The sequence below is a fragment of the Delphinus delphis genome, chromosome 5 (genome assembly GCF_949987515.2).
Source record: "Delphinus delphis chromosome 5, mDelDel1.2, whole genome shotgun sequence".
NCBI classification, from domain to species: domain Eukaryota; kingdom Metazoa; phylum Chordata; class Mammalia; order Artiodactyla; family Delphinidae; genus Delphinus; species Delphinus delphis.
Window position 1 is genome coordinate 50,928,051 of NC_082687.1, and position 23,749 is coordinate 50,951,799.

General features: G+C 39.2%; 1 protein-coding gene and 1 long non-coding RNA gene across 3 annotated transcripts in view; one reads left to right on the plus strand and one right to left on the minus strand.

Annotated features, from left to right (window-relative positions):
- Positions 1-1,302, minus strand: part of MOB1B (MOB kinase activator 1B) — a 60,683-nt gene extending 59,381 nt beyond the window's left edge. Inside the window, exon 1 of the mRNA XM_060012420.1 lies at positions 1,111-1,302. Coding sequence (XP_059868403.1) covers positions 1,111-1,124 — 14 coding nt within the window. The 5' untranslated portion in view covers positions 1,125-1,302. The remainder of the gene's footprint in view (positions 1-1,110) is intronic.
- Positions 633-7,602, plus strand: LOC132425927 (uncharacterized). Of its 2 annotated transcripts, none has more exons than XR_009519543.1 (5): positions 633-770; positions 4,625-4,692; positions 4,820-4,890; positions 6,837-6,893; positions 7,330-7,602. It is a non-coding gene; the product is annotated as an uncharacterized lncRNA (long non-coding RNA). The 2 variants fall into 2 exon arrangements; XR_009519544.1 differs by lacking the exon at positions 633-770 and adding an exon at positions 1,687-1,734.
- The last annotated feature ends 16,147 nt before the right edge of the window (positions 7,603-23,749 follow it).

A 23,749-nucleotide genomic window follows, 5' to 3' on the forward strand; every position in this document is an offset into this window, starting at 1 on the left:
AAGGGTTAATTAAATTCTCAGGATTCAGGTGCCAATGTGATGACGAAAAATTATGGGAGGTGGGGAAAGAAGAAAATCTTTAAATGCTAATTTTCTCCACAACGGTAAAGGAGCATATGGGGTGGGTTTCAATCTCCGAGTTTTTATTAGCTTTCTAACCACAGATTAAACAGAGGTGAATCACAGCGAAGCCTTCAAAAGAGTAATTTCCCAGGGTGTAAGGTCCTGTTTTCGGAGGACCTGAGGCTTGTCTGCTGCCACCATACTCCCATCCGGCCACCCCATCTTTCTGCCCATCCCCCTCAACTCGTCTGCAATAAACGATAAGGGAAATAATGACGAGCACTAAATGTGACGTTGAGTTGGCATTTACAAATGATTTGCAAAACAACTCCTTAATCAACCCAGGGCACACTACCCAGACCCTATATGGTGGTTGTCTAAAAAGATAGAGCCCATACTCTTCAGGGGAGCACGCTGGGAGGAGGGGCGCCTCGAGAAAGCAAGGCGCTCCAGTCCCCAAGACCCCAGGTTGTCACCAGAGGATCCTGACGCGCAAGCAGCCGCGTTGTGTTAAATCCACAAGACTTGTCACCCCAACTTCCCACTCCTAAAACCTAAGTGGGGGATGAAAACGATCCTAGGGTGACAGAAGAAAGTAGAAGCTCTATCTTCTGTGCTTGGGATCCAGAAATAAAAGCAATGAACAGGGGAGACGGAGGCAGACGACCGGGCACGCGTCGGATACGGGTCTTGCGGAAGAGTGGGAGGTATCTATATAGAGCGCGCAAACAAACAAACGCAAGAGAAGAGCGAGAGGAAAGGTTGGGGTGATGGAGAAATGCGGGTGCGGGCATCGGGGTGTGTCGGGACTTGGGGTCCGGGGAGAAAGAGAGCCTCCTTGGGGGCCGGAGGATTCCCCGCCTGCTCGAAGCGGGCCGGGAAGGCGGCGGCGGTCAGGCAACGCGAGCTTTCGGGGCAGGTTCCCCGAGACCTGGTGGGTGGGAACGCCCGGGTCAAGCAGCTAGGGGCAAAGCTGGGAGAAGGGTGGGGGACCCGCGGCCCAGGTCTCCTGAACAAAGCCGGTGCGCGCTGGGCCTGGCTACTCACAACAAGAAGCTCATGTCGGCCGTGGCGTGGGCTGCGGGCTCGGCGGTCGCGAGGCCTCGGGGTGGCGGCGACGTCGGCGGCCAGGCAAGGAGAAGAAGGAGAAGGAGGAGAGGATGAGGAGGCGGGGAACGCCGGCTGCTCGGCGGCCGCAACTTGTTCGGCTTTGCTAGTTCCAATGGCTGGCAGAGGGTGCGGAAGTGGGAAGCGCAAGGCTTGAATCACTCAGTGGGAGGAGAAGCAAAAAGGGGCGGAGAAAGGGCCACTCGCCTCCTCCACAGAGAACAAGAACCGCGACCGCAGCGCTGCTCCCCCGGCACTTCGTCTCCATCCCCTCGCTGCCCCTACCCCGTGAGCTCTCGCGAGAGCGGCGCACGCCCACCCTGCCCCTCCCGTTGCGACCCCGGGTCCTCTACTTTCTGGACACCTTTGCAGCCCCGGGCCACGCCCCGTATGTGTGCTGGGGCCACCCGTTTAGTCGAGGCCAGTCCACCCGGTTGGGGGTCGTGGCAGAGTCCTCCGAGCTGCTTAGCTGGGTTTCAGCGGCCAGGAAGGAAATTGGCTGCAACTCTGGGATGACAGAGTCCTGCAGTGAGGGATGGAATTGCCACCAGAGTTCTGCCCACTGTGAGTGCCCAGATGAAATGTTATGGAGTCTCTCTGCTACGTATGTAAAACCAGGAGTGAGTTTCATCTGGTTGGAATGGTTTGGGTGTGGTTCCGCCAGAAGAGAGGAAAGGATCTAAATGGGCTTTCAAGGCCCCTGTCGTCTTATGGGCATGTTTTAAAACCCTAAACAAGGAGATGGTTAGGGTCCATCACTGTCTGAACAGGCAAGTGAGGCTGTCAGCAGCAGCTGGGAAAACTGCTGTGGTGACATATCCAAGTTATATGGAGCAAATAGATTATAAAGCCTTTCCCTGGGCCCCTTAACTATGTGAAATGCAAGTCCTTCTACAAGGGGGTACTGAATTCTTTCTAGCTTCTAAAATGTTTTGTGCATCAGAGTGCTCAGTGGCTATAATGGACTTGAGCCCCATAAATGCTTAATCAGCGTTGCCACCAGCCCACCACAGCATTATCGATTTGGGTACCGATTTATTTTACGAAGAGATGTCCATCTTCTTTACTCACAACGCCCGTCAAATCTGCAAGTAACTTTTTCAAAGAATCTTAACAAAATTTAAATTCTGTGCAGCTAGTAACCCACCTTGGGCTAATAGACTTGAAGGAGGTGCCAATATGAAATGTGTTCTGTTGAGTTTATGTACTATTAGTTTGGCATGTTAGTAAATCAAACCATTTTTTAAAACAAGAACATATTGAAGTGTTGATACTATCTCAGGAACAGCAGAGGTCACTGGAATAATTTGAAAAGACTTAAGCCTCCAAAGGTGCTGGAAAGAAGGGAGAAGGAGGCGTTATCTTACTATACTGAAAATCATGGACTTATGACATAAAAGCCCTGTGTTCCAGATTTTGATATGATAAAGATTTAATATACAATTCCGTAAGGGTCTTCTGACAATGACTTGAATGACCAGATTAGGATATTATCTTTTATTTTGGGAAGAGTAAGTCTGTAAACCTGTTAGAACAACAGTTTCACCCCCTTTAAAATGAGCGCTTTGGATTATTACATGATCTCTAAGATATCTTCCAGTTCTAAAATTCTGTCATGCCAGGGACATCCTTTAGATTACTGGCAGACAATTTCCATCTGCTCCCTGGTTTGGTAGGCTGGCTTATGTAGCCTTGCTTTTGGTCTAACTAAATTTAAATGAATCCTATGACTCTTGAGTCAGGGCAATGATTGGGAGAGGACAGAATCTGCAAAACTACTGAGTTCTTTATCATACCAGTAGAAGAATTGCCTGAAATTAACATATGATAAAACATAAATGTATTGGTCATAAAAATGAGAGAGGTGTCATGTTAATAATACAAAATATAATTTCAGAGGTTAGACATTTAAATCAAACAATGACTGTCACTTAAAATTATTCAGCACTTAAAAATATTGGGCAGTTTAGAATCAAAGAGAGACTATATTCAAATAGAGATTTCTAATTCCATGTTCTTCTTCACCAATCCAAATTTCATATCACTCTCTTCCTAAAATTTCAATTTCAAGAAGTTACTCTCCTAATCAAAATCTTACTTTGTTTATGAAGCAAGATTATTAAAATTTATACTCTATGGGGCTTCCCTGGTGGCGCAGTGGTTGAGAGTCCACCTGCCGATGCAGGGGACGTGGGTTCGTGCCCCGGTCCGGGAAGATCCTACATACCGTGGAGCGGCTGGGCCTGTGAGCCATGGCCGCTGAGCCTGGGCGTCCGGAGCCTGTGCTCCGCAACGGGAAAGGCCACAACAGTGAGAGGCCCACGTACCGCAAAAAAAAAAAAAAAAAAATTTATATTCTATCCACCAGTTTCTCAAAGAAGTGGAATTATAACATGAATAGAATAGAACAGAATGTGAGTGGGTATATGCCTTCACATACCTTTAAATATTCATTCAAGTTAATTTCTTATCATAATAAACAAGTAAGTATATTTATATAAATATAAACAAACAAGATAATTATAAATTGTGGTAAGGTATAAAATAAATTGAATAATGTGACAGAGAGTAGTGGTGAAGGAAGATCTAAATTAGATTGAGTGGTTAAGAAAGGCCTCTCTAAAGAGGTGAAGTTTTGCAGAGACCTGAAGGAAGAAGAAGGAGCCAGCCTTGCAAAGAGCTAGGGAATGATCATTTTCTGGTAGAGGGGATAAAAAGTACAAATGCTCTAAGATAAGAAAGAGCTTAAAGGGTTCTCAGAACTGACAGGTTATGGCCTGGGCAGCCTGAGCAAGAAGAGTGGCATCAGATAAAGCTGGACATGTAGACTGAGGGCTGGCTGGGGCTCACAGCCATCTGGTTTTATTTTAAGAACATAGAGGAGTCAGCCGAGAAGTAAAATAGTAAGAAGTTAAGATAAATAATCAGAATAACATTTTATTTTTTTAATTTGGAAAATTTCAAACACATAAAGAGGGGAAGAAATTAGTATAATGAATCTATCACACAGCTTCAACAATTATCAGCTCATGATCCTTGATTAACATTTTAGAAAGATCACTCTCCCTTCTTGTGGAGAATGTTCCGGAGGAGGCCAACATGTCAGCAGGGATGCCAAAAGACTTATTGTAATAGCACAATTGTTTCTCAACAGCTGTGACTTGGTTTAGGGTGGTGTCATTAATAATAGAAAGAAGAAGTTAATAATCTCAAAATGAACAGCACTTGGTGATTCATTGATTATAGGGATTGGAGAAAAGAAGGAGTCAAAGACTACTCCTGTCATTTTGGCTTTAGTAACTGGTGGATGGTGCTGCCGTTTAGTAAAATAGGGAAGATCTGAGTCACAATTTTGAGGTGAAACTAAAAGTTCCATGTTAGGTATGTTAACTCTGAAATGTCTTTTAGACATCAAAGTTGCCATGTCAGGTAGAGTTTTTTTTTTTTTTTTCAGGTAGAGTTGACAGCTGTGCAAAGTCTGGGGAGAGATCTGAACAGGAGATAAGAATGCAGGACACTTCAGTAAGTAAATATTGATAGTATTCAAAGCCTTAAGGTGGGCTTCCAAATAGGAATTTATATGCCAGATAAGAACAGACTTAGCAAAGTGTTACCTTTAAGCGTCTGTGTTTCTTTCTTCTCTTCCCAGATATCTCAGGTTTTTGATCACCATTTACTTCCTCTCCTTCAGTTGCAGTTATATTCTCCTTTTCCTTCAAGGTGAGGGTTTCTACAATCATAAAGAAAATGATTCATCGCATCTTTTTATAGGATAAGTTAGTCACTGCCAATGTGTTAATTAATATGTTACCCTTCTCCAAGAAAACAACAGCAGGTAAAGCCAAATTTCCAAGTAGTAAATCAGGGGAAGTTTCTCCTTATAGAAGTATTTCAGTTAAAAATAATGAAATAGAGGGACTTCTCCGGTGACGCAGTGGTTAAGAATCCACCAGCCAATGCAGGGGACACAGGTTCGATCCCTGGTCTGGGAAGATCCCACATGCCGCGGAGCAGCTAAGCCCCTGCGCCACAGCTACTGAGCCTGCACTCTAGAGCCTGTGAGCCGCAACTACTGAGCTTGCGTGCTGCAATTACTGAAGCCCGCGCGCCTAGAGCCTATGCTCCACAGCAAAAGCCACTGCAATGAGAAGCCCATGCACCGCAACAAAAAGTAGCCCCCGCTCACGTAGCCCCCGCTCACGGCAACTAGAGAAAGCCTGTTCACAGCAACGAAGACCCAACACAGCCAAAAAAAAATAAAAATGAAAGAAATAGGAATGATTGAATTATTATTAGAATATCACTATTTTTGCAACCCCCTAATGGATTAATGGATCTAGACATTGATCACCAATGGCTGCTAGTATCACAAGAGAGACAACCACACTTTATGTGTGTCCTGATGGAAGACTATATCGTCACCTGTGAAGAAGTCTTGCCAACAAAATAGAACCTGAATCTGATCAAGCCTCTATATCAGATTTATCAAATTACAGGAAATGTAGGGCACAGAAGAATATGGTAAAGAACATGTTAAATGACTCAACAGGGATGCAAGCAGCAAATCCAAACAGTGGGGAAAATATGCAGGACCTAATTTCTTCAACAAATGAATTGCAAGAAATAAATAGAGCTGAAGGAGAGACATAGAGGTTGAAAGATAAGAGACATATCATCCAGCTGTAACGTGTACAGTCATTTGCATCTCGATTCAAATAAGCAGTCTGAAAAAGAACAATAGCATATGTTTATGTCATTTATAGACAACCAAAAAATTTAAACATTGGATATTTGATGTTACTAAGGACTAATTATTATTTGTAGTGATGATGTTGTGGCTGTGTTTTTTGAGTCCTTATTTTTTAGAAATATGTACTGAAATAATTGCAGATGAAATAATATGCCTGGGATTTGCTTCAGAATAGTGTGTGAGGGGGAAGGGAAGTAGGAGTATAGATGAAGTGAGTTAGTAATTGTCAAAACCAGGTGATGAGTACATGAGGATCATTATACTGTGCTGACTACTTCTGTTTAGTTTTGAAATTTTCCATAATAAAAAGAAAACAAACAAATAGCAGGTCTCATTTTGAAAAGGCCTAGAAAAAGTGTTACTATTAATGGGGTTTTAAATGTTTAGTATAGAAGATGAGTTTTCGGACTAAGGAGTTCTTTCCTTGCCTTCACATTAGCTAGCTTTTTCTACATATATATATATAAATGTTCTTTTACCTGTAAAACTAAAAGCAAATATTCCTAATGCCAGAGAGAAGAAATGCAGAGTTCAAACCCTGTAGCTAAATCTGAGCCTCAGTATTTCTTGAGTAGCTGTTCTCTTCTGATTCAGTAATGTGATCTGACTCTGAAAGAATAGATACCTGAACAACAAACATGAGATAAAGTATACCGGGCAACAAATCTTTAGTAACCTGATAAAATGCATTCCGTTGTGCAGGAGTATTTGGGTTACATAATATCTAGATTGATGTGGTAATTATTCCATCTAATTAGTTTATTACATATTATTTTTGCTTTTATAACTACCATTTTTTGATTATTCCCGATGGGCCAATCACTCTGCTAAGCTTTTTGTATATTTTATCTCTGTTTTATTTATTTCTCACACTTGCCCATGAGGTTGATATTAGGTGTTATTCCCTCTTTTATAGATAAGGAAACTACTGCTGAGAGGTTTTGTATGTAACTTGCTCAAGATCACATAGCTCGTAAGTACAATCTGAATTCAGTAAAGTCCATTTCTTTCCCCCGCCTCCCAGGATGACCTAAATTAGAATGAATATATTCTAAAGGAATTTTGGCATGCTACACGATCCCATTTAACATAGCTAACAATTCAACCTGATCCTTATCAATGGACTTTAGATTTTAATTCTATGTCTTCATTAAAGACAAACCAATTAATGGTTATAAATGCTTCTCAAGGACATATTATTTTTTTTTAACATCGGTATTGGAGTATAATTGCTTTACAATGTTGTGTTAGTTTCTGCTGTATAACAAAGTGAATCAGCTATATGTATATATATATACATATACATATATACATATATATATATACATATATGTATGTATATATATATATATCCCCATATTCCCTCCCTCTTGCGTCTCCCTCCCACCCTCCCTATCCCACCCGTCTAGGTGGTCACAAAGCACCGAGCTGATCTCCCCATGCGATGCAGCTTCTTCCCACTATCTGTTTTACATTTAGTTGTGTATATATGTCAATGCTACTCTCTCACTTTGTCCCCACTTACCCTTCCCCCTCCCCGTGTCCTCAAGTCCATTCTCTACGTCTGCATCTTTATTTCAAGGACATATTATTTTAATGTAATAGAAAAGAATGGAAGTATTAAAGGTTGTTTGTAAAGGTTGGTGTCTCTCAATGCGTTCATTTATCACCAAAAAACATAGAGCATCAAAACACATTATAATGTGTTACAGTGGAAGAAGGATCTTCCATTGATCCCAAACTGAAAACAGTACCCTCACTTTCAAGATGTTCATTCCTTTGAAGGTGAATTTTGTGCAATAGGATGCTAGATTTAAGGGAATGATGAGGTGCAAATCATTCATTTATCAACTCAACAAGTATTTATTGTCTATTATGGGCCTCTGTGAGCAAAAAAGCAAGGATGTAGTCACTGCCATTACGAATCCTATGGATCATTGAGAAATACAGGCAAACAAAGAAAAGCAAAATTAGAAATTGTGTGTCAGGAAGGAAAGGTCCATGTTGTATGTGAGTGTATTACAGGAACCTCACCTATTTTGGTGGTCAGAGAATTGGATCCTATGCATTCAGAAGTAAATAGTATGTATTTACTCCTTGCACTTAAATTATTGAGAGATATATATATATATATAAACAGCATAATTTAATAAAACTTCTATCTCCCCACTCATCATTGCCAAACCATTTTGGTGTCTTAAAGCACCATGATATGGACTTCCCTGGTGGCGCAGTGGTTAAGAATCCGCCTGCCAACGCAGGGGACACGGGTTCGAGTCCTGGTCCGCAAAGATCCCACATGTCTCGGAGCAACTAAGCCTGTGCACCACAACTACTGAGTCTGAGCTCTAGAGCTCGCGAGTCACAACTGCTGAGCCCACATGCCACAACTACTGAAGCCCGCGTGCCTAGAGCCTATGCTCCGCAACAGGAGAAGCCACCACAATGAGAAGCACTTGCACCTCAACAAAGACTGGAGAAAGCCCGCGTGCAGCAACAAAGACCCAAAGCAGCCAAAAATAAAAATAAAAACACTGTGATATAGAAATTTATTTTTGTTTGTGAGAAGCCAGTCTTTTAGAACTTTTCTGAAAATGCTACTTTGAGTATAATGTTGAAGATCTTAGTCATAGGACAAACATCCTAGAAGATTTCTTACATGGGCCTTCGACTTGCTCAATAAATGTTGAATTTCTTGATCTGTCAAATTTACCCTGGTTTATAATTAATTAATTGTTTTTCCCATTAAACTTAAACCATGTAGCCACTTTTCCAGTCAGCTGTATGGGGAGAAGGAGGAAGGCTCCTTTTGAACCTATTCAGAGCTGCTTTTCCCCAGTTGATGGTACATTGCCAAGGTCAGAAAGCCTAAAATTAACTCCACCAGCAGTGTTTAGGTTTGCTTCATATAGCACATGGACTCAGGGGGCTCAGTCTGCTGGGCCTGCTTACTGCTTCAATCTACCGTGCTCTTAAAAGTTTGTTTGCCTGGAGTGCATGTTGTGCACAAGATGTGGTAACTAAGCAGCTTGAAAGTATGTGGGGACTAAGCAAATAAGTCTCTCCTTTAATCTCAAAAAAACCTAGCAACAATGTTGGGGGGAGGGGGGTGGGGGATGGAGGAGTCCCTACTGAGTACGTCAGTTGAGAGGCTTAACTTTTAACCTTGCTGAAGTTTCCCAGAGAGCAGGCTGCTGACGTGCTGTCAAAGACCAAGAGATGATGATGCAGTTTCAAGGAGTCTAAGTTTTTAGCCCACCCATCTCCATGAGGTCCTTTAGCATGAAGGACCATATATAGACATAGAGAGTATCCCAACTGGCTGCAACTTAAAAATATCCTAAGGATCAGCAGCTGTTACTTTCACCCACACAAATTCACAGTTGGCTTAATTAAATTGCTCCTGTTCTCAAGCGCTGCAACCCTTTGGGTTGTGCCCTAGGTGCTTATGCTGCCTCCCCCATCTCCATTCCCTTCCTCAGAGTAACTTAAAGCAGAATGGATGAATGAAAGAGATCACCTTATGAGCGGTTCAAGGTTTGCATCAATATAAATAATGAAATGTGGAAGTCAGATCTTGAATCCCTGCCTAGACAACCACTGGACTTCAGGGACCCTAAGTGGCCCCTAGCCTTGGCCATTTGTTCTCTCTTGCCCGTGGCTGCTCCCACACCCTCTTCTTGGCATCTGTCTCGTGTTTTCCATAGTTGTCATAGTCACAACCACAGCAACCTGAGCAGACCACAATCCTCTTATAGCTGGAGACATGAGCTACTGCTTTACACGATATAATTCCCCTGTCCTGCACCAATAGGAATCTGGTCCCAGATAGTCAAACCATTTGTTTTTCCTCAGGAGAAATATTCCAACCCTCCCAGAATATGACTGTCCTTAAGGTCTATATGGCATCAGGGCAGCCAGGAAGCAACTACAGAGAAGACGACCAAGATAATCAGTCCCACCTTGAAATTTGACCAAGTATATCCAGATCCCTTATTTATATAGGCTGTACTCTGTGTTTCCACACCAATCATTCCATTTGAGTATAGGACAAAGAGATTTAGTAAAATAAAACCATAGTGGGCAGGCAGATTTCCTATCCAAAATAGAGCTTTTAAAGGAAGTAATCTTGTAATGTACTCCTTAAGGGATAAGGAGTGAGATCTTCCTGGAGCCCTGCAGGATAAAGGACCACTTATAAGAATCAGTGAGTCAGTAACATTTTTTGAAGATCTACCATAAACCAGTTACCCATGCTAAGGGTGAAGATACAAAAGCAAGGTGCAACGTTACCACACTCAGGGAGCTCATTTCTAGTGGCAGAGACTGACTTATAAACAAATAATTGCAGCACGAAACCATCCCTCTTATAACAGGATTATATGCAAAGGACTACAGGAGCCCAGCTAGTGAAAGTGTTAATTTGAGGAGGAAGATAGGGTCCAAGAGAGTTTTACCCAAAAAGCAAGTCTTAAAGGGTTAGTAGACTTTCTCCAGGTAAGGAACGGGTGATGGAGGAGTAAGGGGCAGACAATGGCATTGCAGAAAGATGATGTAGCACGTGTAAATCCCAGAGTCATGAAAAAAATACATGTATAGGCAAAGGAATTGTTGACTGCTACAACCATTTACACCTTAGTATGAACCCTTATTCATTCGACAAATATTTATTAAGCACTAACTATATGCTAGTTACTTATGTAAACATTGGAGATATAGTAGGGTACAAAACTAAGTCCCTACCCCCAGGATGTTTACATTCTAGTGAGGAGGAGATATTCTGAATTTGTCAGTATTACCTCTCTAGTTGTATTTGCATTTTAATTATCCCTGATTATAGCATGAAATCTCAAGCCTTATTAAAGGAAAATTTTAGAAGAATAAAGGTATCAGGAATCAAGTAGGGAAGAAATTTTAGAGTCAAAATTCTGAAAACAAAAGCAGACAATAGTTCCAATGCTCATTTGAACTCCACTTCAGCTGATATCACAGAATCACAAATCCAGTCCAGTAGGAGGTGCTGTGAATATTTAAAATACAGCCTTTAGCCATAAACTCAATGGCTGTGTGGCCAAATGGCAGGCCTAAAATTGGAGCAGGTGTGTATGTGTTTAGAAATTAGGATGGATCCACTACTGTGTTCCCGGGAACAAAGCCTTTTTCTCTCCTTGTTCTTTCCTCCCTCTGGTAACCTCCAGGGACCTGTGTCATCTATCAGAGTCACTGTCTCAGGGCTGTCATGCTTGCAAATTCCATAACTCTTCCCCAGATCATCAACAACCTTCACAGGAGCTGGGGGCAGGGAGGAAGGTGTTGGCTACACAGCGTGGCTCAAAAGGCCAGTTCCTCCCAGGAGGCCTCAGTGGTTATTCTGGATAAAGCAGCTCTTTGTTCCCTGTGGTACTCTGGAGCCAACTGTGGCTGCCTGTCCTGCCATGGCTCTTAGAGAGCTTGTATAATCATGGAAGCATATGAGAATCTAAGCCAGTGCTGGAAAGGAACCACAGAATCTTCGGGAAATGAGAGGAACTAATATTTATTTTCTGTTGTATAATTTTCTGCCAGTATCTTGCAAAGCTCTTTATATCTCACTTAATTCTCACTACAACCTTATGAGGCAGATGTTATTGTCTCAGTTCTCTGGATGAGGATATTAAATCATATCTAATATACGTAATACCAGTAATAAGTAGTAGATCCAGAATTTGAACCTAGGTCTATCTATTTCATGGGGAATCAAAACATCCTAGAGCTTTGTATATTTAAAGAGTTGGGATTTTAGGTAGTACACAAACACAGCATTATATAATATTGAATTACATAATAGGGAAGTTGTCACCTTTAAATTCATTTCCATTTCTTCTGATTATATCAAAAAGAAAGTCTTGGTTTGATGCTAGTATGTCTTTAACACCTCTCTAACACTTAGCCTCCCTTTTTATAAAAGAGCCCCAGGCTTTAGACCCAGAGACTTCAGCAGGCAGCAATATCTAGCTAGAGCCTAATAGTATTTTGCTCTAATTGAATTTATTTACATGTTCTTCTGCTACATGAGACACATAATACCGGTTTTCGGGCTTCCCTGGTGGCTCAGTGGTTAAGAATCCACCTGCCAATGCAGGGGACACGGGTTCGAGCCCTGGTCCGGGAAGATCCCACATGCTGCAGAGCAACTAAGCCTGTGCGCCACAACTACTGACCTCGTGTGCCACAGCTACTGAAGCCCGCGTGCCTACAGCCCATGCTCTGCGACAAGAGAAGCCACCACAATGAGAAGCCGACGCACCGCAACAAAGAGTAGCCCCCATTCACCGCAACTAGAGAAAGCCCGCATGCAGCAACGAAGACCCAATGCAGCCAAAAATAAATAATTTTTTTAAAATACTAGCTTTCATTTATACTAGTGATATAAAATTGGGCCTGTTAGTTAAGCTCAGGACCTCTAGCATCCAACCATCCAGATTCAGCTACTTTCTAGCTGTTTGCCCTTGGACAAGTTAGTTAACCCTCAGTTTCCTCACTTGTAAAATAAGTTTTATGGTGTTATCTACTATATAAGGTTGATGTGTAGATTCAATGAAATATTGTACATCAGGCACTTAGAACAATATTTAAAATATCCTACTGTTTAGCACAGGGAACTATACTCAATATTTTGTAATAACCTGTAAGGGAAAAGAATCTGAAAAAAATAGATATATTTATGAATAACTGAATCAGTTTGCTATACACCTGAAACTAACGCAACATTGTAAATCAACTATACTTCAGTAAAAAAATATATACTATTGCTCAATAAATGTTAGTTACGATGAAGTTTAAAAGAAAATGAGCTGATTTACATCAGGATTTCTGATCTTTGGTACTGCTGACATTGTGGGCCAGGTAATTCTTTGCTGTGGGAGGCTGCCCTATGTATTGTAGGATGTTTGGCAGTACCCCTGCCCCCTATCCACTAGGTGCCACTAGCACCCAGTTATAACAAACAAAAATGTCTCCAGACATTGCCAAATGTTCTCCTGGGTGCAAAGTCATCCCTGGTTCAGAACGACTGATTTAGGGGAAAACGTTAGGTAAAAGCCATATTTAGATATGACAAACATCTAAACACGTAACAGGAAAAATTGAAGTTTGGGAAACACTGCTCTAAGAAGTACTATTTGAAGTTTAATTCTAAAAATCAGAAATTACTATTTTTATTTGCAGGTTTATGACAACATTCTAAGTTTCCTATCAAAGTTAAAAGTATTCAAACAACTTAGAAGGGGCTAGACTAGTAAGTACATGAAATTCATCTTTATTTATTTTTACATCTTTATTAGAGTATAATTGCTTTACAATGGTGTGTTAGTTTCTGCTTTACAACAAAATGAATCAGTTATATATATACATATGTTCCCATATCTCTTCCCTCTTGCGTCTCCCTCCCCCCCACCCTCCCTATCCCACCCCTCTAGGTTGTCACAAAGCACCGAGCTGATCTCCCTGTGCTATGCAGCTGCTTCCCACTAGCTATCTACCTTACATTTGGTAGTGTATATATGTCCATGCCTCTCTCTCGCTTTGTCACAGCTTACCCTTCCCCCTCCCCATATCCTCAAGTCCATTCTCTAGTAGGTCAGTGTCTTTATTCCTGTCTTACTCCTAGGTTCTTCATGACTTTTTTTTTCTTAAATTCCATGTGTATATGTGTTAGCATACGGTATTTGTCTTTCTCTTTCTGACTTACTTCACTCTGTATGACAGACTCTAGATCTATCCACCTCATTACAAATAGCTCGATTTCATTTCTTTTTATGGCTGAGTAATATTCCATTGTATATATGTGCCACATCTTCTTTATCCATTCATCTGATGATGGACACTTAGGTTGTTTCCATCTCCGGGCTATTGTAAATAGAACTGCAATGAACATTTTGGTACATGACTCTTTTTGAATTATGGTTTTCTCAGGGTATATGCCAGGAGTGGGATTGCTGGGTCATATGGTAGTTCTATTTTTTAGTTTTTAAAGGAATCTTCATACTGTTCTCTATAGTGGCTGTATCAATTTACATTCCCACCAGCAGTGCAAGAGGGTTCCCTTTTCTCCCCACCCTCTCCAGCATTTATTGTTTCTAGATTTTTTTGATGATGGCCATTCTGACTGGTGTGAGATGATATCTCATTGTAGTTTTGATTTGCATTTCTCTAATGATTAATAATGTTGAGCATTCTTTCATGTGTTTGTTGGCAGTCTGTATATCTTCTTTGGAGAAATGTCTATTAGGTCTTCTTCCCATTTTTGGATTGGGTTGTTTGTTTTTTTGTTACTGAGCTGCATGAGCTGCTTATAAATGCTAAAGGAACTTCTCTAGGCAAGAAACACAAGAGAACGAAAAGACCTACAATAACGAACACAAAACAATTAATAAAATGGGAATAGGAACATCTTTATTCTTCTTTGACCTCCTTCTCTTCTCCTGCCTTCTAGTGTGCCACCCAACACCTCCCTCTACACACATTCTCCTAAACTGACTAGGCAACATCCTTCATCCAGACTTCTATACACCCCCTCCCCAATTGAGTACTCTTCTCTTCCCCCAGTGCTCTATTCCCTGCTTTTTGAATTCATGTAAAAATGTAATTGATGCCATATCAGTGTGTTTTCAGTTACAGACAGCAGAAAACTGTACTCTTAAATGGTTGAAACAATGAGGAAATTTATTGGTTCACAGAAATGAAGTTCAGAGATTGGGAGGTTTCAGAGTAATGTTAATTCAGTGGCTCCAGCTCTGATTTTCTATGGTTCTCTGTAGTCTGCCCTTCTGTGTGTGCTAGCTTCATCCTCTGCTTGGTGATGAATTGACTACAGCAGTTTGGGACTTCACATTCACAGGCAACCATTTTCAGAGGACGTTAAAAGAAATTTGTCTCTGGAAGTTATCCAGTGCCTTTAATGAAATTTCAGCCTCAGGTTGTTCAGCCTTATAAGTTATTTGCCTTTAATGATTAGATGCCTGAAAAACTCTATCTCTGAAGTTCATTAGTTTCCTGGGTTGTTGATAGATTAAATGAGATAATATAAGTGAAAGCACTGTAAACTGATTTGTAAACTGATATGTAATTGTAAGATATCTTCTCTTGGAAAGGTCTTTTTTTAAAAGAACAATCGATCTACTGAACTAGATGATTCATAGTGGAGTTTATTGTACAAACACTCATAGAAAAACAATGGTGCATGAATGCCAAAGAAACTTCAAAACTGGTGCTTTAATAAAGCCAAACAGATCTCAAGGAGACCTGGTGATTGATTCTAGACTCAAGACAGCTCTGGACTACTCAGCAGCAGAATTTGTGGACCTTATTATGCTCTGCATTGATATGGCTCAGCTATAATAAATGTTTCTACTTTCTTCTGTCCTGCTCCCAACTGGCAAATTATTTCTGCATTTGTAATTCAAATTTCCAGGATGGGGATGATGATTGACTTAGCCAATACCTCATCTATTTTTGGACTAAACCCTTTACGCAGGCCACATCAAAGGCCACTGGCCAGCTTGTGGGGAGGATGTGCTTGGTCTCCATGCTTAATAATGTCTTTCAAAACCTAAATGAATGCCATTTCACACTACACAATATGTTCTCACACAAATCAAGAAATTGACTTAAGTAAATAGAATGTGTAAAAACATCAGTACTCTGTAATTAGACTATAAATGTAATACAATTCTCTACTCAACAGATATACCCATAGGATGGGGGCTTCAAAAAAAAGAATTTTCAGAAAAACTGAAATGGGCAAGTTTAGCCAGGAAAATTTTAAAAAATAAGGGTAATGAGGAGGTGATCAGGCTACCAGATATTAAAACATTATAAAGTTACAATGTTTAAAAGCTTGAAAAGAAATCTAGATCAATGAAAGGGAATAGGAAGAAAACAAGAAAAATAGATTATTCAGTAAATGATGATGAGACAACTGGAGAACCATCTGAAAAATCTTGGATCCCTACTTTAATTTCTTACCAAATTAAATTGTGAATGGATCAAAGATTTAAACATAAAAATTGAATCCATAAAAATACTAGAAAAAACATTGAAGAATTTTTTTATAATTTCATCAGGGAGAAAGCCTTTCCAAGCTTGACATAACTTGACATCCAAAGCCACACAGATATTCACAGGAGATATTGATAAATCTGATAAATGAAAAAAATTGCCAATAATGAAAAATATTAATAACAAAATTTTAAAATAGATAATTTGGGAGAAATATTTACAACATATTACAGAAGTAGTGCTTATTTCTTCATAAATAAATAGCTCTTATAATTCAATAAGAAAAAGATCACAACACAATTTTTTTAAATAGAGGGAAAAATACATAAACTGAATATTTTACAGCTGGTAAGTAAATGAGGCAGATCTATATAAACTGATCTTAAATTATCTTTCAGATATATTAGTAAGAGAAAAAAGGATATGGTAGAGGATAAGGAATCAGACATAGAGGGTGATTAGTTCTCAAGAGTGGGGATTCTGGCTAAACTGATTTAGCAGGATTCTTCCTAAAACTGGGCAATGCAGACAAACATGTCGGCCCAAAGTTCAAGACCTACTTGAAAAGATGGCTCAGAAGAGCCTGACTAAAGTTTGATCAAGGAGAGAGTCTTTGTTGATAGTCATAGATTCCAGGGATTAGGAAAAGGGGGTTATTATTCTGCCTACCACCAAGCAAATTGATCAGCCAAAGAGAATCAACTGAAAAACTATTATAAGCAATAAAATAATTCATTAGAGTGGCTGAGTATAAAATTAATGTATAAATTAATATAAAAAGGCAACATCCCATCCATCTAGCACTAAAATTATAAAATACATAGAAATATCTATGTTCTTGATTACTCAAGAAAACAGTAAAAGTGTTGTTGAGAAGGGAAAATATCAACCTGGGATCAGAATTAGGAAGAATTATTTTTCCACGTATCCTCTTTTGCATCATTTAAGTCATTTCATAGCCATGTGCTGTTAAACATATGAGTCTGATCTTGTCAATGCCTACTTAAAATTCGGTATTGGTTTTTTGGATGTTATTGCTGCTTGCCAGAATTGTTTTTGTGGGTTTGTTTTTGTTTTTGTTTTTGTTTTTGCTGTCTATTATCCAACTCCCTTTTCCTATTTTGGGAGAATCTGCTACTGTGTATGGTTTCAGTAGGACTCAGTGCTCCATCATTTTCTATGGAAACTGAAGGGGGAAGAAATGGGATCTTCCTGCCCAGGGCATTGACTCTGGAGGTGGTTACACTGAAGCCAGGGACACTTAGCTCTATCATGGGAATCTGCAGACGCATCCCACACAGGTGGAGGTGTTCCATTTTAATTAAAAACAGCCATTGTACTTTGTGGTTTTTTGCTTGTTTGTTTTTGTTTTTATTTATTTGGCTGCGTCGGGTCGTAGCTGAGGCATGTGGGATCTTCATTGAGGCATGCCAGCTCTCTGGTTGAGGACCATGAGTTGTGAGGTGTGGGCTTAGTTGCCCTGCGGCATGTGGGATCTTAGTTCCCTGACCAGGGATCGAACCTGCGTCCCCTGTGTTAGAAGGTGGATTCTTAACCACTGGACCACCAGGGAAGTCCCTGTACTTTGTGGTTTTTGACCCAAAGGAGCATCTTGGTTTTTTTCTGTTTTCCAGATCTTATCTTCAGCCTCTTGCTGATGTTGTGAATCCCGAAAACTAAGTAATAATATGTGATTTTTTTCCTATTTCTTGCGGTCAAAAACCCTAATTCCAGATATCAGTCAAACCCCTTAGCAAGTCATACAAGGACCCTCCTTTATTTTTAGGCTTATCTCTAGTCTACCTCATTCCCAGTACATACCTGGATTTTCTATAATTTCCCAAACATGCCATGCCTTTTTACCCCTCTATACCCATACAGAATATTTTCTTTTCCCAACAGAGAGGTAAATGCCTTCTGAGCTTTTAATACCCACTTAATTCAACCATACTTTCTCTGCATCAACCCCTCAGTACTTTCTCTCTTACTTCTGTGGTCTATTACAGTATTTATCATATTATGTCTAAAGTATTTGAACTATTCTGTATCAGACTGAGAATTCTGAGGTTTGCTCAGACCACCAGGGCCTGGTCCAGCACAAGGCATGTTGAGGCACCTTAATAAGTGTTAACTGACTACATGAATGAAATTAGTTAAATGCATTTTTGATGATTCAAGATTATTTTGACCACCATCACCCTTTTTTTTTTTTTTTTGTCCATTTCACTATAGCTCTTTGGGGTTATGAAGGGGTAGAGTATGATTTGTTCCTTTAAAAATCTATTTAATATTTGGCAGCTTAAAAATAGCTTACACATATATTTTCTTAGTTGATTTTTGTTACAATCATGTGTGGCAAACTAGGGTAATGAGTTTCAGAGAGATTAACTTTCCTAAGATTATATGACATATATATATATGGTAATAATAATATAAAATTAATAAAGGAAAAACATGTAACATTTACTTAACACTTACTATGTCCAAACACTGTTTTTTTTTTTTTTTTACTTGCTGTATCTAATGTGATCTTTTCTACCGCATGGTAACTATTATTATTATCCAGTTGTGTGGTTGGGGAAGCTGAGATCACCAGTCAGTACATGGTAAAGCTGAACTTGAACTGTTGAAATGGAATCAGTGTCCCAAATCATTATGCTACTCTGGTAATTTTACTGTAACCTCCTGCTGTTATTAATGGCCATACTTATGGCTTCGTATAGTTTCTTTTTCTGCTATTTTCTTGCAATGCCATCTTGCTGCTGCTAATTCACTATTTCTTATCTGTGCTGGAAAACAGATAAGTAAACTTATTGTGTCTAAAATTAAGAGGAGGAAATGAACGAATATCTATGGTTTCTGTAACACCTTTTATGAGAAAAACTTTATTTTGTTGTTGTTCACGTTTTGATTCTCCATCATATTCTATTTAGTAAAAGTCCCAGAAAAGTGCCCCTTCTCAAATAACTTTATTTGAGTTAACTCATACAATTGACCTGAACACAAGTTTCTCTAAGTAGTCAATAATGAGGCATTGGAGTGACAATAATCTGGAAGCCATAATCTTTTTTCAGCCCTTGAGCTCGTCCACCTGAAGGAGAGAGACAGTGGCTGGCTCAGTGAACCCACCACGGAGTGTCTATACTATAAACTGCTCAGCAGTGTTAAATGGCTGAAATGTTAAGTGGATAATACTTTACCAAAGGAGCAGAGCTCACAGTTTCAGAAGAGCTACTGAGCTCTAGAACACTTGTTAGAAATTGCCCTTTTGTTAGTTTATTCTTTCATTAGTGTATATTTTTCTTTAGTACAGCTTCTTTTCTTTTTATCATTTATATATATGCATTTATATATCATTTGCATATGTATGTATCACAAAAAAAGACCAGAGAGCTCGAATTTGCCTCCATCACTGGCAGTAGAAAAAAGCCCACTTTTGTATGTGTACTACTTAAACAGCACAATAATGGTTAGTTACCCATGAATGGGTATTCATGTAGTTTCTTTCAGAAAAATGTTTAAGAGTCTGATTTCACTCATTCAGTTCATTTCATGCACATTTACCATGTGCCCAGCACTCTATAGGTACAAGACATACAGTAATGAACAAAATCAATATGGTTCCTAGCTTCATTGAGATTATGTCTCTTGGTGTATGGCCTCATTGTATAAACAACTTTTATTTTTAATTTATAACCCAAAGTCATCATAAAATACTACCTGTAAAATTTTTATAACAATATGAAACTTCCCAAATATACTCCCTCAGAAAATATGGGGCCAAATATAATCATTGAATTTTAGTGCTGAGATACATTTTAAAATAGGCATATATTATGCTTTTCTGCTGTGTCTTAAATTTCATTAGGTACTATATTAATTTCCTATTGCTGCTGTAACAAATTGCCACAAGCTTAGCAGCTTGAAAGAACACACATTTATTATTTTACAGTCTGGAGGTCAGAAATCCAAAGTGGTATCTTACTGGGCTAAAATCAACTTATCAGGGCTTTGTTCCGTCTGGAGCCTCTAGGAGAAAATCCACTTCCCTGTGTTTTCTAGCTTCTAGAGGCTTCCTGCATTCCTTGACTTGTGGCTTTATTTCTCCATTTTCAAAGTGAAACACCACTTTGTTAACTGTGGTGAGATTATGGAAATTATTTTAATTTTTTTCTTTTCAGCATTTTCTGATAGATCATATTTTCTTTTTATAATACAAAAAAAAAGAACATTATGACAAGATTCTGTTCAGAAAACATTTTAAATTCCTGTGCAACTAGAACAGATCAGTAGGAATTGAGGCTGTTCAGATCCGGTTGGAACCAGACCAAGACCAATATTGTAGCCTGGGTAATGATCTTAGCTTGACCTGATGAGCAGTGGAGAACTGTGGGAGATTTTTAAGCAGATGATTACCAGTCATATTTGTAATTTAAAAACAAGCTGTAATTATAGATTTTACTAATATAAGATAAACTTTACTACTATTTTATAACCCCCCCTTTTAGATTCACAAACTATAATTTAGTTGTCTCTGTTGTTAATCTAGGCCATTTCTTCATACCATCAGGCTGATACCAATTTTTAATTCATTTTGCTATGAAAAGAAGCATTTACTTTATGCTCTTATGGATAAATGGCTGGATTCTTCATCTTTTGTCTACGGATATCTGGTTCATACTTAAACACTACTGTTTCAAGTGAATCAGAATTTCTCCATTGTCAATGGAAGTGGAGTGGGAAAAATTTCAGCAAATTTTTATTATTCATTAGCCCCAAGTATCTTCTTGACCTTTGGCCAGGGGGTAAAGCAGTAGTGTTGATTAGTAGGTTTGGTTCTGATAGGTGGGATTTAGGACACAGATTTTCAGAAACATGCTTGTAGGGGTCAGCAGAAGCTGCTGGGGGAGGAACTAATTGGGTGAGAACTCTGCCTCCATCCCCAGCCCCAGACACAGGGACAGGACCACAAGGTAAATGCCTTATTTATCTACTTCATAGTATTTATTATGTTTTGTATGAGATTAATCTGAAAGAAAAGACGTAGGTTTGAAAATCTTGGAAAACACTATTGTAGCCCATTTTTAGAGTGACATTTTGCTCTACACTCAGCTTATAATGAAATAATGGGTAAGCTGCTTGTCTAGCTGTGGCTTTACACCCTCAGATGTCTACACACATACCACCCACTGTGTCTCATAATGCATCCAGCCTGCTAGGAGGATAAGAATTTAAATTTCATTTCAAGGGCACAACAGCTATTTCAAATATTTAGTCACTAAAGGAAATTAATCAAAGATTCCTTCATAATTATTGCCCTAATTATCTGAATCAATATTGTCTCCTAGAAGTGGTTTACTTCCACTGAAAGCAGCTTACTGTCATGATCTAGCTCAGCAAACATGAATTATTATAGTTGCTTTGAACAAAATATGTAGTTTATAGTTGCTAGATTTAAAAATTACCCAATATACTTTCTTTTTTTAAATTGAAGTATAATTGACTGACATTATTATATTAGTTTCAGGTGTACAACATAGTGATTCGATATTTTTGTACATTGCAAAATGATCGCCCCAATCAGTCCAGTTATCATCTGTCACCATACAAAGTTATTACAATATTATTGACTATATTCCCTATGCTATGACCTATTTACTTTTTAACTAGAAGTTTGTACCTCTAAATCTCCCTCACCTATTTCACTCATTCCCCCACCCTCTAATATACTTTCTTGAATGTAAATAACAAAGTACAAGCAAAACAAAACTGGATTTCTTTCTTTCTTTTTTTTTTTTTTTGCGGTACGCGGGCCTCTCACTGTTGTGGCCTCTCCCGTTGCGGAGCACAGGCTCCGGATGCGCAGGCTCAGCGGCCATGGCTCACAGGCTCAGCCGCTCCGTGGCACATGGGATCTTCCCGGACCGGGGCACGAACCCGTGTCCCCTGCATCGGCAGGCGGACTCTCAACCACTGTGCCACCAGGGAAGCCCTGGACTTATTTCTTAATTCTGACAAAAGTAATCTTCTTATGACTGAAAGGAGAGAAGCAGATCAATTACTTTTCAATATATTAATAGAATTCTATTCACTTGCTAAAGAGTGTATTTTGTAATACAATCTATTCAGTATGTTAGTTTCACTTTTTAAAAATTTGACCAGTGACTGTCAAGCAATAATTAACTGAGTTCTGTCTACTTAGAATTAATACTACTGAAAACTGCTCTCAATTTTACTTTTCTACAACCGCCTTAGTAAGTCAATGAAAAATCAGGCCAACAGCTACTGTTAATATGAAACTGTCTTTAAGTTTCTATTTAGCTGCATAAAAGAAACACCACTTTAATTTTTTTAATGAAATGGCTTTGTTATTAGTTAATATCAGGTTACTTTCACAAAATCACATATTGTATTGATGGATTACATCATTACAACTCAAACTCTACCTTTTATTCAGGTTTGGGCAAATGAAACCAAATTTCAAATAGGAGATTTCACATTTCTAAAAATACTGACTCATAGTAGTCAGATGACAAAGAAGGATGGGACAAGTCAATAAATACTAATTACTAACATCCACATAGGAACTGCAGATTTTCAAACATTTTTCATAGGTATTACGCTCATAAAAATTGATTGTTTCACAACAATTATTATCATATTTCTCCTCAAGTACCTTGAAGAACAGAAGATATGGAGGAGGTAAACACAAAAATATTTATGAAATTCAAAATGCGTGTTAAAACAAAATTTAAAAGTGCTTGAAGAAAAAAGTGCTTGAAGACATAGTTTAACTATCGGGCTGGCCAAAAAGTGCATTCTGTTTTTAAGTAAAAATAAAAGACACATTTCTCATTTTCACCAAGAACTTTATTGAACAACATATTCACCCTTTTGTTCCACTACCTTCTGCCATTTTTCAGGCAACTTCATCTTCTAATTTCATCTTCCCAAAACTTTTTATCTTTTTGAGCAAAAAACTATTCCAGGTGCCTTTTATGGTTCCTTTGCTTCCAGGGAATTGACATTTTTTTCCATTAAGAGAATTTTGTAAAGACCTAAATAAATGGAGATCCAAAGGTGCAGTGTCTGGTGAATATGGCAGATGAATCAGAACTTCCTACCCAAGCTGTAACAGTTTTTGCCTGGTCATCAAAGAAACATGCAGTCTTGCATTATCCTGATGGAAGATTATATGTTTTCTGTTGACTAATTCTGGATGCTTTTCGTCGAGTGCTGCTTTCAGTTGGTCTAACTGATAGCAGTGCTTGTTGGAATTAATCGTTTGGTTTTCCGGAAGGAGCTCATAATACAGGACTCCCTTCCAATCCCACCATATACACAACTTTACCTTCTTTGGATAATGACCAGCCTTTGGTGTGGTTGGTGGCGGTTCATTTCGCTTGCCCCACAATCTCTTCCATTCCACATTATTGTACAGTATCCACTTTTCATCACCTGTCACAATTTGTTTTAAAAACAGAACGTTTTCACTACATTTAAGTAGAGAATTGCATGGGGAAATATGGTCAAGAAGGTTTTTTTTCCCCCGCTTAACTTATGTGGAACCCAAACATCAAAGCGATTAACATAACCAAGCTGGTGCAAATGATTTTCAACGCTTGATTTGCATATTTTGGGTGTGTCGACTCTCTCCCGCGTGGTGTAACATTTATTGTTCTCGATTAATGTCTCGATTTGATCACTATCAATTTCAACTGGTCTACCCGTCCGTGGAGCATCGGCCAGTGAGAAAGCGCAAAACTTCGCAAACCACTTTTGAAACGTTCC